Source organism: Macaca fascicularis, chromosome 3 (assembly GCF_037993035.2).
Source record: "Macaca fascicularis isolate 582-1 chromosome 3, T2T-MFA8v1.1".
Taxonomy (NCBI): domain Eukaryota; kingdom Metazoa; phylum Chordata; class Mammalia; order Primates; family Cercopithecidae; genus Macaca; species Macaca fascicularis.
Window position 1 is genome coordinate 25,859,816 of NC_088377.1, and position 15,722 is coordinate 25,875,537.

The 15,722-nt window shown below is 34.6% G+C and overlaps 1 protein-coding gene across 4 annotated transcripts in view; it reads right to left on the reverse strand.

Moving 5' to 3' along the window:
* Nucleotides 1-15,722, reverse strand: part of NCAM2 (neural cell adhesion molecule 2) — a 570,634-nt gene that overhangs the window by 192,559 nt on the left and 362,353 nt on the right. For all 4 annotated transcript variants that reach the window (XM_005548903.5, XM_065541469.2, XM_065541470.2 and 1 more), the window contains exons 7-8: nucleotides 9,972-10,132; nucleotides 7,296-7,441 (exon numbers count right to left, since the gene is read on the reverse strand). In XM_005548903.5, the coding sequence (XP_005548960.1) occupies nucleotides 7,296-7,441; nucleotides 9,972-10,132 (307 nt within the window). The remainder of the gene's footprint in view (nucleotides 1-7,295; nucleotides 7,442-9,971; nucleotides 10,133-15,722) is intronic.

Genomic DNA, 15,722 nt, shown 5'->3' on the forward strand with positions numbered 1-15,722 from the left:
TGGTTAGATATTGATATTTTTCTCTAGGTTTAAGAAGTTCCTTATTATTATCCCTTTGCATAAACTTTCTATACCTATCTCTTTCTCTACCTCCTTTTTAAGGACAATATTCTTGATTTTCATTTTGAGGCTATTTTCTAGATCCTATAGGCATGCTTCATTGTTGTTTATTCTTTTTTTTTTTTTTTCTCCTCTGTGTATTTTCAAGTAGCCTGTCTTCAAGCTGACTATTTTTTCTGATTGATTAATTTGGCTATTAAAGGACTCTAATGCATTCTTCAATATGATTGCTGCATTTTTCAGCTCCAAAATTTCTGCTTGATTCTTTGTAATTATTTCAATCTCTGTTAGATTTATCTGATAGAATTATGAATTCCAACCATGGAATTAATTCCATATGAATTCCAATTATGAATTCCATTTACATGTTATCTTGATTTTTTTGAGTTTCATCAACACAACTATTTTGAATTCTCTGTCAGAGAATTCACATATTTCTATTTCTCCAGGATTGGTCTCTGGTGTCTTATTTAGTTCATTTGGTGAGGTCATGTTTTCCTGGATGGTATTAATGCTAGTAGTTGTTCTTCAGTGTCTGGTTATTAAAGAGTTAGGTATTTATTGTAGTCTTCACTGTTTGGGCTTATTTGTATCCATCCTACTTAGGAAGGCTTCCCAGATATTTGAAAAGCCTTGGGTGTTGTGATCTAAGTTGTATTTGCTTTAGAGGAACTCAAAGCCCAGTAATGTTGAGGTTCTTACAGACTCATGGAGGTACTGCCTTGATTGTCTTGGACAAGATCTGGGAAAATTATCTGTATTACCAGGCAGAGACTCTTGTTCTCTTCCCTTACTTTCTCCCAAACACAGTCTCACTCTATTTTCTGACTCACATAAAGCTGGAAGAAGAATGACACAAACCCTCCTGTGGCCACCAGCAGTAAGGCTGTGCTGTATTAGACCTCAAGCCACCAGAGCACAGACTCACCTAAAGCCTGTTGTAACCTCTCCCTGGCTACTGCCTATGTTTGCTCAAGGTTCTGGGGCTCTACAATCAGCAGGAGGCAAAGCCAGTCAGGCCTGCATGCTTCCCTTCAGGGAAGCAAGGTTCCCCTTGCCCCAGGTGGGTCCAGAGGTGCTGTCCAGGAGTCAGAGACTAGAGGTCTAAAACCTTAGAAGTCTACCTGGTGTCCCATGGTACTGTGGCTGATCTGGCACTCAAACCACAAGATGCAGTTCTTCCCACTCTTCCCTTGCATTTCCAAAGGCAGAGGAGCCTTACCCTGTAGCCACCACCACCCCAGACCACAAGGAGTACTGCTAGACTACAACAATGTTCCCTGAGGCTGAGGTGCTCTTAAGTCAGCTTGTAGTGAATGCTGCCTGGCCTGCACTCATGTTTCAGGACAGTGACCCACGGCAGGTCCAGAAATGGCATACAAGAGTCAGGTCCTGGATTGGGAGACCCTAAGAGCCCACTTCATGCTGTACCCCCTGTGGCTATGCTATTATTTGGACCCAGCAAGTCTCAGAGGCTTACCAAAGCCCTTGATGTAGTACCTGGGTATCGCTGTGGATTATTCAGGGCCCAAGGGCTCTTCAGTTAGCTGGTGATGAATGCTGCCAGGACTGGGTCCTTTCATGAAAACCAGTGTGTTCTCATCTGGCCCAGAGTTTGTCTATTATAGAAACACCATTTGGGAGATAGGACATGGAACAGGGTCTTCCTAACTCTGAGAGTTGCCCTATCTTGCTGTGGCAGAGCTACTATCCGAGTCCTCCCTACTCTTTCCTTTCCTCTCATCAATCAGAAGAAAGAGGTCTCTTTTGGAGCCACAAGCTGTGCAGGCTGGGGTTAGGGGAGGGGTGATTATAGCACTCCTTTGGCCACCCCAGCTGGTGTATCAATATGTCACATTCCTCCCCACCCCACACCAGTCCACTGTCTCTTGGCCCAGTTAAGCACTAGGACTTTCCTAAGAGTTGCAGTCCTTATGGTCTAGACTTCCTTTAAAGTTTACTGGGAGACACAGAGCACTTTGGTCCTCACTGGTGAGGTTTGCAGGCACTCAAGTTTGCACTGCTGGGATAAGTGATTCCTTTCGGGCTAGGGCTGGTTGAAATGGTCCCTCTGTGGGTAGGTGTCAGCTGAATTAGGTCTTGTTTTCCTTTCTGCTCTAACAGGTCAGGATTGAGTTCACTGCCTCAAAATTGCTATGTTCTCTCTCCCCCAGCTCCCGGAGAAGCTCTCTACACCATGTCAAGGTTGCTGAGGGTGGCAGAGGTATGGTGTTGTTGATTCAGGACTGTTTTTTTCTATCTCTTCAGTGACTCTTTCAACAATATGAAGTTAAAACAAAGTACTATGAGTGTTCACCTGATTTTTGGTTCTCATGAAGGTGTGTTTTTTTTGTGTGTGTGTATGTGTTTGTTTGTGTGTATGTGTATAGATGGTTGTTAACTTGGTCTCCTTCGAGGGTTGGGGAGAAGATCGGTGGAGACTTCTATTCTGTCATTTTGCTCCCCCTCCCATACTTCTAGAGTGTTTTATACGGCATAGGCTTTCAAACATTTTGGTAGCACCCATTATATGAAGTAATTTTTTACATATACCTATTTTAACAAAAACCAGTAAATAGTTTTTACTGAACATTATAAGTAGTTTAAAATAGGTAATATCAGATTATAAATAAGTTTAAAAACAAAGTTTTTTCTGACTTTTCAATTATATTTGATTAAACAGAAATATCATTTAAATTCATATGAGAATGCCAGCCATACACTTTAGTAGAATTCTGAAGCCCTTGCATGGGCATGCACTATGCAGAGTGAGAGACCACTATTCAAATCCTGGCACTGCCACTTACTCCCTGTGTGACCTTATGAAAATCCCTGAATTTTCCTGAGCCTCAGTTTCCTCATCTACAAGCCTGGGAAAATGCTTGGACTTAAGTCATGGGAATATTTTGAGATAAACTGTAGATGCATTTTCAAAGATGACCTTAACAATATCTCCTACTCCACATACTCATCTATAATATGACTGTGAATCCTTCCCCATCAAGAAGAGTGCCTAATTCCTCTCCTGTTGGATTTGGGGACCTTATAATTTGTTTGTAACCAATATACTGTGGCAGAAGTGACAATGTGTGACTTCCAAGACTACGTCAGAGTAGACCAGGTAGTGTCTGTCTGGCCTGATTCTTTTGAAATGTTCTCTGTGGAGAAAGCCTGCTGCCACAAGAGAGAGCAGACTGCTCTGAGCCACACCGGAGAGGCTTCATATAGGTGTTCCAAAAACAGCTCCACCTGAGCTTGCAGCCCACAGTCAAGACTGAATGCTAGCCACTTAAGTGAGCCATGTTGGCTTCTCAGCAAAGTTGAACCTTCTCATAACTACAACTACAAGCAACACTAGTAGCAACATCTGATACAAGCACATTAGAGATTCCAAGTGATAACCATTTGGTTAAGCCTTACTCAAACTTCTGATGCACAAAATCAGAAGTGAGAGAAAATTACTGGTTTATGCCATTATATTATCAGGTCATTTACTATGCAGTACTAATACTAGAAGATAAATCGAGATAGTTATGTATATGGTGATTTAAAGGTTATTAGCATATTGTTAGTTGGGCAGTGAATGCTATTCATGAACTCTTAATCATTTATTCCATGGGGAGGAAGGTCTTCTAACATACCACAGTTGGACTTTTCAAGTCCCTTCCTTATTTCTCCCATGGGAAGTTAAGAGATATCTGATTGATAACTATGGAGACACAAAAAAATTAAATACACTTCCTAACTACTCCTTTTTTTCTTTTCAGAAAGGACCATCCCAAAGAGACCATGGGTTCACCATTGCCCCCCTTGGTCAAGGTTATCTTAGCATGTTTTCTCACACAGGGGAGGGCAGTAAGTTTCATGCTACTTGGGACTGTGTTGAGTATGTTTATCTAATTCTTGAGCTCAGTATAAGAGGATTCACTTATCCATACATTTAAGTCACATGGTATTTTATCCCCATTTTTTTTTTGTCTTAACTGGTGATTGAGAACTTAGACAAAAAAAAAAAAAAAAAAAAAAAAAAAAAAAGAACATTGTTAATTGAGACCCTCCCGCTTTGAAAAATCTAAAAGAATGAACATATTTGCTAAATACAATGCCATGTTGTTGGATGAAATTATTAGTTTTCACTACATGACATCGATCATATTTCACTATTTTTGACCTATATATTTCAGTTTCATCAAAACTTGACTGATACATGCATAATGAAAACTTAGTTTAGTTTAGTTTTATACTTCCCAAGCCCCTATCAGGTGTCAACTAATTGGTTAAGATCATTTTTCTGTTGAAAATATTAGCTGTTAAATTTCATCCTTACTTGAAGTTGTTTCCCAAAATATGGCCTGAAGACTAACAGTATGACATCAACTAATGAGTTGATTTAATATGCATTCATATACCCTGGGCTACACATACTAAATCAACTTTAAGAAGTGGGAATATAGAATCTGCACTTTCATAGTCTTCCCAAGTGATTCTTATGGAAAGTACAATCCCATGCTACTTTCCATGATAGGAATAATACGATCTCATTAAATTTAATCAAACCTTAGGTGTTATACTTTATGGAGGCAACAAGATATACCATGCTTCAGGTGTGACTTGACCATTGTCATATGTAGTTTCATTTTTAATCTGTATTATATGAGGCTGTACTGTAAATTTGTAATATGACAAAGTAAAATTTGTAAATTTGTACTGTAAATTTGTAATATGACAAAGCAAAAACTAAAGTTTATTGGATATTTATAATATGGTAAATACTGATATGCATTTGTAATGTACTCATCTTCCTTATAACAAGAGGGTAAATATTATCAACATTTTAAAGATAAAAAAATCATATTAAAAATTCATATTAAAAAGAGTTCAAACAACACTGACAATGTTACTTGGACGCTTTGAACTCAATTTTATCATGCTAAGGCATCATAAATGACAGAGTTGAGATTCAAAACTAGATTTAGTTTACTTCAAAGTTTAGCTTAACCACTGATTTGTGAATTATGCTATTCAAGAAACAGGAAATATTAGGGGAAAAGAAGCTTACTGGAAGATAGAAATAAGTAGAGGATCTTAAAATCTATTTGGAGAAATATAATAGAAATACAATAGACTTAATTTCTTTATTGACTGGATTAAACTTGTGCAGAAAAGCATATTTGAGATTCTATAATTTTTTTTGCAAAGAAACCAAGTCAGATTTTCTTAAAACAAGAGGTGTTTTTTAATATACTCCTTAGGAAACAAAAGCTTTAAGATTATTTTTCACAGTTACTACACAATAAATATGTATGTGTAGTTTGGGGTGGCCTGGGGCATAGATCCAAGAATAAAATATAACAGCTTTCTTGTTACTTGTTGACATTTTATTAATAAAATAACTGAGTATAATTTATCTTTCATTCTCTGCATAATATGTAAGGTAGCATTCATTAAATGAAGAGTAAAAACTATCTTTGAGAAGATAACTTTTAAGAATTTTAAAGTAAGCTGAAAAATAATTAGAAAACAGCATTAGAAATATGGAGGTATGATAAATACAGTCTAAGGGCATGAAAGTAAATACTTTTGAATGATCTAATCTAAATAAACGTGCAAAACTGAAACATAAAAACAATCCTCTATGGTTTCAGATATCTGATTGTATTTTTTTAATTTCACAGAAATTTAATTCTTTTCAGATGTGGCAACTGTGTCATAGTAACATACATGATTTTCTCTTAAGAATATATTAAAACAAACTATAACTTATCTGGGTTGCAGAAGATTATGACTGTCATTCACATTTTATAAATTTGATTTTCAACTTGAATATATAAAATAAGTATGTCATAACAGTACAATTATCAAATAGACATAATCTCTTAAAATGCCATTACGAGGAGAAAATGAGACAAAAAAGGGTAATATATATGATAACACAGCCTTTCAAAAGGAACGTAATAAATTGACCAGAGAGATTACTTTTTTGGTGAATGTATGGGTTTAGCCAGTTGTTAAATATAACATGATGGGACGGACTGACGTAAAGTGTACTATGGACAAACATTTCTATTTCTTTTTTTTTTTTTTTTTTTTTTTACTATTAATGTTAATAAATCAAAGTCATATTGAGGTGTATGAATACTTTAGAAATCGGACTCTTTACCTAAATAAAGTTAATAATGAAAAAAGTTTAAAGGAGTTTTCTCTTTAACATTGAGTAGAGAAAAGCAATGTAATACCCTAATTTTATAATCTTCACTTATGTGAAATTGCGAGTTCTATCATTTCAATATTTCACCATCTTTTTCTTTCTCTTTTGTTTGTATTTGAAGTCCGTACGAATAGTTGTGAAAGAGAATAGTAATTAAAATCCATGAAGTATAGTGAAACATATAGTAATGTTTCATTAATTTCTAAGCAAGTTGAATGCATTCTGGTTAAAGGTCATGACAATCATGTAATTTGTTTGTACTTGTTTCTCTACATTAGATTCTAAATTATACGAAAGCAGAACCTACACTTCTACTGCAGAAAGACAATTCTAAAGGGTAAAGCATTGAATGACAGCCAGACTTCTTTGAATTTAAATTACTTTTTGCTTTAGTTTAAATAAAACTTTATTTACCAAAACAGGCCGGAGGCCACATTTGCCCTATGGACTGTAGTTTGTTGACACCTGTCTAAGCAGAAAACACATTAAATTAATTTGAAGTAAATCTTCTTCACAAATCTCTTCCAACGCTCATCACTCACCACAGTATTTTCTAAATATACAATCATTTCTTTAATAAACTGAAATTGCTGAGGTTTAAAGTCGAATGTACTGGTTTGTAAATCTTTATTCCTGTTATTAAAATGGCAATATTACTTGTCCTAGCACTTTTCTCATGGTCAGTGAATTTGCAAAGGCCAGATATTTATACAGCAGGGGTTAAAATTGCAATAACATATATTATAGATTCAATGTATAACAAAAGTCTAGTTAAGCAACGTTAATAATACCAATAGCCTAAACGTTTGTGACTTAATAAAGAACGTCTTTAAATATTTCACATTGACATTCCTCCCCCCGCCAAAGTTGTAAGGCCGACATTGTGTTAGTTACCTTTTTAAAAATTAAACCATTTATTTGATCCTACAGGTTACTAGGTACGTTGAAGACTAATTTGAGATTTAATGATATTGAAAATACTGAAATTCTATGGTAATGGAAGTATTACATATTGAGATGTGGTTACCTTGTCGCCTTCAGTGAACGTGAAGCCATCCACAGCTCTCTTCCAAGTGATTTCTGGAATAGGTTCCCCTTCTGCATCACATATGAGTGTGACTTGACCATTCTCAAATGTAGTTTCATTTTTAAGCTGTATTATGTGAGGCTGTACTGTAAAGAATATATATATTACTCAATCGGTATTGGACGAAAATATTACTTCTCAGACAAAAGTCATGACAGGTATTTAAGTCTACTTTAGTATAGTATGATATTATCAGCTCTGCAGAATTACAGTGACCTGCTTTGCTTTACAGTTGTGCCAGGACAGTTGAATAGGATAGGAAAAAACATTTAGGAAATAATATTCATTTGTTATCATTATGCAAAATAACTTGAGGTGGCTTAGAAACCAACATCCAAATTATAATTTGTTTCAAAATTTTGCCAATTTAAAAGCCATTTCTATATTTATTTTCCTATCTTAAAGACACAAAATCAAAATTTCTTTTAAACACACATGTATATGGGTGCATATGTGTGCACAGATATGTATATACACACATACATACACATGAATATATTTATACAGACACATGCACACACAATTGTTTTAATTCTCTCTTAACCTTTAACAATTTCACCAAAGAAGTAAATGATGATATATCCTGAAAATGTAGCAAGTAGAATCATATAAAATTTTGAAATATGTACTAAGTAAATATATTTACATGTTACTTATATATATTATTTCACTTGATTTATTTGGACTTCAGTTTACTTAATAATATATTAGATAACGGAACTAAATTTTAATCATAAATTGTATAAAAAGAAAAGCATTATGTCTACTAATTTTAATTATCTCAATATTGAAATATGTCCCTCCATAAACTTAAATAGTTCCAGAGAGCTTCATTTTTTGAAATTTGTGTTATCTGCATTTCCTAAATTTTTGCTTGTTTAGATATAAAATGGATACAATCGAGTACTCATTATTTCAGTGTGAGTTACTTTTAACATCTTTTAACACGTTTAACCAAGAAACACAAATAAGGTGTTCTTAAGCTCAGAAAATAACATTCTTGGTATCAGAAAAACAGCATACAGAATTTTTAACAATTCACTATTTCATTCACTTTAATAGATTTAGTTATATTCCCACAATACGCATACAATTTTGTGTCAAGAGCAACAAAAGTTTGTTGAATGTTACTACACAAAAGTGACTACAACAATAACATAACATGTAAAATTTTCATGTATTACTTTCTACTGGAAAGGATGAAAATATCAGAAATGTAAAAAAATCTCTTTTTTCTTTTCCATTCCAATCCTGATAAAAAGGATGTAACTACTATTTCAGATGAGTACATTGAGGCAGATTAAGACCGTCTACCCTTGGGAATAATCTCACACAATACAATTTCTAATACGATTATTTTTATATTGAGTCATACTTATTCAATTTTGTAGGTTTTCTAGAAAAAAAAATATTTTCAAGTGAGGAACACTGCTAGAACAAGGTAGGGACTTTCAACAATTTCTAAAAATGTTAAGTATATTTACTCTTCCCTCTAAGTGAACAATCTTCTTTAGACTTAGCTTGGCCTACTTCTGATCATTAGACTTTTGTGTAAACATCACCTAAACATTATCCTTCAGAATAACTTTCCAACACCATGCTATCCAAAACAATACTTCTCTTTATCCAATGCTACCTGATTTATCCAGTTTCACTCTCAAAACATCTCTACTTTTAAAATTGTATTTTTTATTTTAATACATTTTGGTATAGCTGTTTATTCTCCGTGCCGCTCCACTCGAATATAAGCTTTATAAATATCTTTCTAGTTCAGAAAATGTTTCCAGCAGTGACTACAGGCCAGTCCGCAGAGCACACGCCCATGCAGGGGTTACCATTCATCTCATGGTCAGTGCAAGGGGCACTTCTGCACCTGTCAACTGCAAACACTGGTTCTTCTTACTCTCAGATTTCTCCTTCCTTCCTTTTCCTTATTTTTGTTGTGAAAGCACTTCAATAACAATGTTTTTAAAGTTGGAGAAAACATATTAAATGTTAAGAGGGCATATAGTTTTTAGTGTTACACTATTGAAAGGGAAAAATTCTATTAGAAACACCCACTGCCAACATTGTCTTTCTTCTTGTCAACATAATTGAAGCTACATCAATATATGTTTGTAAAGTACTAGTTTTCTATGCTGTATAAGTTACCCAAAGAAGATAATATGGCTCTTGGTAAATACGGAAGATATTTATCTTATATTTTCATTTAGTTAAATGAAAGAGAATATTTAAGTACAGTTACAAGTCAATGTTTTTAAACTGTAGCCTTATAAATGTGCCCTCTTGAAATATATTGTAAGTAAAACTGATCCTAACATGTCATTTAGAGACTTACAAAGATCCAGGCTTACAGATATGGATGACAAACCTCACTAGGTGTAATTTAAAAGAATTTTTTCCAGCTTCCGTTATAAGCGTATCAAAAATTTGCATGTGTAATTTTATGTTATTCTTCAGATAATTCTATCTGGTAGCTAAAATGTAAAACGTATTACAGAGAAGATGAAATGGGTTTAATACAGAAAGTTTAAATAGTTCAAATGATGAGAGTAGAATTTGACTCTGATCTTCCACTAGACACAACAGGTTTAACCACTATGCTATAATACTTACCAAAGACCTGGAGGAAAGCTTGCTTTTCATCTTCTCCTGCCTTATTTGTGGCTCTGCAGACATAAGGACCACCATCACTATTGACTATGTTCCTGACAGTCAGTTCTGTATTGCTCCTTTTCAATACGTACTTTTCATTTTCTTCAATGAGCTTGCCATTCCTAAAGAAGAAAAAAGAGGTTCATCCTCACAAATCTGACTTTATAATATAGGAGATTATAATCAACTTTTTTATCTATAGGCATTGATGACTACATGGTTATCATCATTGAAAGATAGGGCTATATTCCAATCAAAAGTATATTTTTAGTATCCTCAGAACCTAATGAATACACAATAAAATTATACTTGAAATTGTTTTTGAATATAGACACAAGAATAACATTTGAGCTATGTCAAAATCTCTACAGTTACCAGGCAAAAAGTCTATCAGTTCAATTTGTACTTAATTAGCAAAAAAAAAAAAAAATTTGTTTGCTGTCTTTAACACCATACACAATTAAATGTTGGCGAAACAATATATACTAATTATATATATTTATTTACTCCCTTCCTGGGACACATTTAAAATAATTTACATAGAAAATTTCTTCAAAGAAGCTTCAAAGTAAATACAATGTAAATACATCATAAATGTATATTGCATGTAAGTACTGACAATAAAATAGTAAGATTGGAGAATTATATGAAAACACAATTAATTTAGAAACTATTTTGAATATGATAATTTTATTCTTCAATGAGGAAAATAGTTTTTCTGTTTCCTCTTAGTCACCAATAATTATCAATATTTTAAGATTTTTTTCTCTACTGAAATACATCTCATTCTGTTCAATTCTAGTCTATGCTGTCCTTTAAAACCATGGCTTTCAAACATTTTTACTATAATCTACAGTAAGAAATATTTTCAATATATTAAAATCTGAAATATTTCTATGATTTCCCTCAGTATTTCTGAAATCATTTTATATTGCGCATTCTCCTCACTTTCATTTTATACATCTTTTTTCCTCTTTTCTCTTCTTTGCATCCCCTCCTGTATTTTTCTTATAATAGTATTTTGGATGACTGAATTGATTTTAAAACCACTAATGAAAAGTTTTGGAATTTGTCCATTGGGGTGGAGAGATTTGCTTGTCCATACAAGTTTAAATTAAAAAACAAATCTCTATAAATATTATTAAAGCTATTTCCTAAAATAAAATCAAACATTTCTCTGATACACTACACAGTTCCTTCCAGTGAATTCTGGTTCTACTTTCCAGAAACCACTAATACATATATGAACATAATCTTTATATGTCTATGCTCAATAGAATTTGTTTTCCAGTTTCTCACATCTCTAAATGTAACATGAAGTACATAACATTTCTTAAGAGGAGTGGAAGACTGCAAAGTTAGGATTAATAAAATAATAACACATGGGTCAGGGTGCGGTGGCCCACGCCTGTAATCCCAGCACCTTGGGAGGCAGAGGCGGGTGGATCACTTGAGGTCAGGAGTTCGAGACCAGCCTGACCAACATGGTGAAACTCTGTCTCTACTATAAATACAAAGATTAGTCAGGCGTGGTAGCAGGCGCCTGTAATCCCAGCTACTTGGGAGGGATGCTGAGGCAGGCTGTAGTGAGCTGAGATCACACCACTGCACTCCAGCCTGGGCTATAGAGTGAGACTGTCCGAAAAAAGAAATAATAATAATAATAAATGCATATATAGTATCTTTTATATATATTTTTGATATTATTACTAATGCAATCTTTACAACAGGTATAAAAATGACATTTCAGAGTTTTCGTCTAGAATTTAATATGTAGATAGGGTTTTTATCATAATTAGTGATATATTTCTCAATATCTTCAATGAAAATTATTCATTTGTTTCCTAATAATAATAATCATCATCATAGCACGGTAGAGGTTTCAGCACTCACAATTATAAATAATGTGCATTTTCCCTCTGCATACTCATTCAAAATCAGAGAACTACAGTATATGTATATCTCCGCTCCTCAACTCACAAATAAAAAGACAGGCTCACTCATTAATAAAAGCGGCAGGTTAATTAAGTTCCAGTGTTCTTTCTAATAAAGAGGGTTATCTCCTTACTTCATATAAAATATTGTGCTAAATGTTTGATGTATAGCAAATTAGTTGCCACCCATCATGAGGAATCCATAATCTGGCTGGCATTAATAGAGGCTAATGCAGATTCCATTAGTGGACTTACAACTTTTTTGAGAGGGAGGTGATCTGTTATAACCGGAGATATGACAAGAAAGATGGTTGTACTACTCTGGGAATTTTCATGGGAAAATAAAAATCCTTGATTTGGCCTTTGAAATAGAGGGGGAAAACTTAACATATTTAGAGAACATAAGTGTGTACAAATTACATTCACTTTAAATGCTCAATAGGAAATATGATTAAGCCACCATAAATAAGGGAATATTACTAATACCTTATTACTCCCTCCCAATAAATACCTTATTACTCCCTCCCAGTAAAGTCGGACAGAATATGCTCCTATTGCTATTCACAGTCCCTGTCTGTGAAATGTTAATGTCTAAAAATCACTCCAAGGGATTCTGATACATGCATGGAGCCCATTCTTTCAAACTCAAACCACTTCTCTAAGTGCCCCATTTTTCAGGTACAAGAATATAGGGGTCAGGAACACAGAATTAATGTAAACAGTAAAGAATTGAATGACAATTTCATTTTGGACAATATTATAGTAACAGGAACTATCCGCCTGCAATTTAAACAACAAAAACACTGGCTATACATATAAAACAATAGTTTTCAAACATTAGCCAACTGATTGCATATGACAGTGGCCTATGAGCACCTCCATCGCTGACTGCCTGCAGAGGGTTTTCAGGCTGCATCTGGGGGAGGGAGAGAACACGAACAGAGTCAGGCAGTGTATCTGGGTCGCAAGACAGAGTGTGCAGTTGGGGAAGGTCAAAGCCACTAGAAGGTGCAGGTCAGCTAATGTGAGAGAAGAGAGTTGCACAGGCAACAGAGCTATAGATATCTGCAGAGGGTTCCCAACAAATCTTTAACTGAGTATTGATCAATGAATGTGTACTAGTAAGGCTTTCTCAGATGAGGGAAAGAACCATTAGAAAATATAAAGTACGATAATCCCAGAAACTCACATAGCACCGGGAATAATCTGCAACTCAACCACCCAGAGTAAAAAGATATCCTAAAACACAGGACTTGAATCATGTCCTTAGAATAATATTGCATCAGTAATGGAACCAGATTAACCCTAGACTGAAGGTGGTTTGGATCCACCTAAAAGAGTCTAAATGGAAGTTCTCCCTGAAATAAAACTTTTTCCAAGTCACTTAACTACATCTATAAAACAAAGTAAAATAATACAAAAAACAAAGTAAAATGATACAAAAATATTCAGCACCCCAAAACACAAAATTCTGAATGTCTGGAACCCAATTAAAAATTCCTGGCTGGGCATGGTGGCTCATGCCTGTAATCCTATCATTTTGGGAGGCCAAGGTGGGCAGATCATAAGGTCAGGAGTTACAGACCAGCTTGGCCAATATGGTGAAACCCCGTTTCTACAAAAAGTACAAAATAATTAGCTGGGCATGGTGGCGGGTGCCTGTAGTACCAGCTACTTGGGAGGCTGAGGCAGGAGAATCACTTGAATCCGGGAGGTGGAGGTTGCAGTGAGCCAAGATCACACCACTGCACTCCAGCCTGGACAACAGGAAACAGCCAGGCGTGGTGGCTAACACCTGCAATCCCAGCACTTTCGGATGCCAAGGCGGGCAGATCACCTGAGGTCAGGAGTTCAAGACCAGCCTGGCCAACATAGCAAAACCCCATCTCTACGAAAAATACAAAAATTAGCCATGTGGTGGCACGTGCCGGTATTCCCAGCTACTTGAAGGCTGAGGCAGGAGAATCTCCTGAACCAGGGAGGTGAAGTTTGCAGTGGGCCAAGATCACACCACTGCACTTCAGCCTGGGCGACGGACCGAGATTCTGTCTCAAAAAAAAAAAAAAAAAAAAAAAATTTCCAGGATAGTAAATAAACATGAAAATATGACCTATGACCCAGAGGAAAGAGAAAAATCACCAGGCACAGTGACTCACGCCTATATGCCCAGCACTTTGGGAGGCCGAGGCAGGAGGATTTCTTGAAGCCAGGATTTGAAGATCAACCCTGGCAACATACTGAAACCACGTCTCTAAATAGTAATAAAAAATTAACTGGGCATTGTGGCACATGTCTATAGTCCCAGCTACTGGGGATGCTGAATCAGGAAGATCACTTGAGCCCGAGAGTTGGAGGTTGCAATGAGTGCCACTGCACTCCTGCCTGGGTGGCAGAGTGAGAACCTGTCTCCAAAAAATAAAGAAGAAAAGGAGGAGAAAAATCAATCAATTACAAAATGTAGATATGATACAGAGGGTAAGTGAGTAGATGCCTATTAAAACAACTATTAGAAATATATTCCAATATTTTCAAGGAAGTAAAACATGAGAATGGTAAGAGAGGCATGGAGGACATACAAAACATCTCTTTGAAATTCTCAGAGAAGAAAAATAAAATGAAGAGAAATACTCTGATGGGATTAAAAACATTAGACATTACAGTAGAAAATATTGGTAAACTTGAAGATACAGTGACGTAACTTAGTTAACTTGAAGACACAGCAAAATGAAAAACAGAAGACTGAAACAAAGTTCTATATGGTATCATTTTTTCCATCCTTAAACAAAGCCCTTAAATAATAATTTTCACAGTACTGATCTACATGAATAAATATTTAAACACATAATACTAGAGCTTCAAAAAATATGAAGCAAAACAGAGAGAACTTAATATAAAAATAGACACATTTAAAAATAAAGTTGGAGAAGAATTATTACAAAAAATATAAAAGACTTCAACAATACTATCAAGGGAGTTGATCTATTTAATATTAGGGATTTCTCCATACAATAATAGTGAAATACACATACTATAATTTAAGACTCAATAAAGTTAAATACATTGAAACCATTAAAAAGTCTATTTCCTGATAAATATAGAATTTAGTTAAAAATCAACAGCAGTAATATTTATGAAATATACCCAAATATCTAGAAACAAATCAGCATATACTTTTAAATGAAGAGTATTAAAAATAACATGAGAATTTTAAAAAATATTTAAACCCCCCTAAAATGGAAATATGACATATCAAAATTAGCAGGGTACAATTATAGCCATATTTAGCGAGGAAAAACAGATGCTTATATTAGAAAGAATAAGTGATTAGAATCAATGGCATAAGTCCACCTTAAGCAACCAAAAATGGAAGAGAAAATTAAAGACAAAGTAAACAGTAGGAAAATAATAATAAAAATAAAACCAGAAATTAATGAAATAGAGAATAGGAAACAAAAAATAATTGAAGCCAAAAGCAGATTCACTGAAATTAGTATGTATGTAAACCTACATCTAGAATAATCAGGATAAAAAAGAGAGTAGAACAAATAACCAGTTATGAGGTTATCAAGATGAGAGAAGTGAGAATACTACAGAAAACATGCAAATTGAAGCATAACAAAGAGATATTATGAATGACTTAATGCTAGTAAATATCATTTAAAAGAAATGGACAAATTCCTGGAATTGCATAAATCATCTAAGCTCACTAAAGAAAATTACCTGAATAGCCCAATTTCTATGGAAAATATTATTGAATTTGTACTTAAATGTGAACTGA